The following is a 457-nucleotide window of genomic DNA, read 5'->3' as shown; positions in this document are numbered from 1 at the left end:
GTACCCCGGGGAGGCCGTGCCCCACCACCCGGGTGAGCGACGGGCGGCGTCCACTCCCGGGGAGCACGGGGGTCCCCTCCGGCGACGCCGTCGTCACCGCACTTTTTCTCTCAGGTCTCCCCAAGGCCGACCCGGGTCACTGGTGGGCCAGCTTCTTCTTCGGGAAGGCCACTGTCCCGTTCATGGCCACGGTGCTGGAGTCCCCAGAGCAGTGAGTCCACCTTCCCGGGCAGGGCCTGGGGTGAGGACGGAAGGGAAGCGGTTACTGACGCGCTGACCCGTGCTCTCTCCCAGCTCCGAATCCCCCCGGGCTCCCAGCGGCATGGTCACCAGTGGCTTGGCTTCGGAAACCACGAGGAAGCAGCCTCTCAGTCAGCCCAGCCAGGGCAACACCAGGCCCTCGTCCTGACCTGAAGGTACCAGCAGCCAAGGCTTCCTAGGCCAGGCGCAGCCCTGC

At 68.5% G+C, this 457-nt stretch overlaps 1 protein-coding gene across 1 annotated transcript; it reads left to right on the top strand.

Moving 5' to 3' along the window:
• Nucleotide 1: 1 nt before the first annotated feature.
• Ppdpf (pancreatic progenitor cell differentiation and proliferation factor) lies at nt 2-451 on the top strand (the record flags this gene model as incomplete). The annotated part of the gene is made up of 3 exons (XM_010638292.1): nt 2-32; nt 115-211; nt 295-451. Coding segments are annotated over 3 exons (243 nt in total), but the record flags the coding sequence as incomplete, so codon positions are not given.
• Nucleotides 452-457: the final 6 nt, after the last annotated feature.

This window comes from Fukomys damarensis, unplaced genomic scaffold, assembly GCF_012274545.1.
Source record: "Fukomys damarensis isolate Sample0158 unplaced genomic scaffold, DMR_v1.0_HiC HiC_scaffold_22, whole genome shotgun sequence".
Classification (NCBI taxonomy): domain Eukaryota; kingdom Metazoa; phylum Chordata; class Mammalia; order Rodentia; family Bathyergidae; genus Fukomys; species Fukomys damarensis.
The sequence above is the reverse complement of the archived record's forward strand: the minus strand, read 5'-3'. Positions and strand labels throughout refer to the sequence as shown.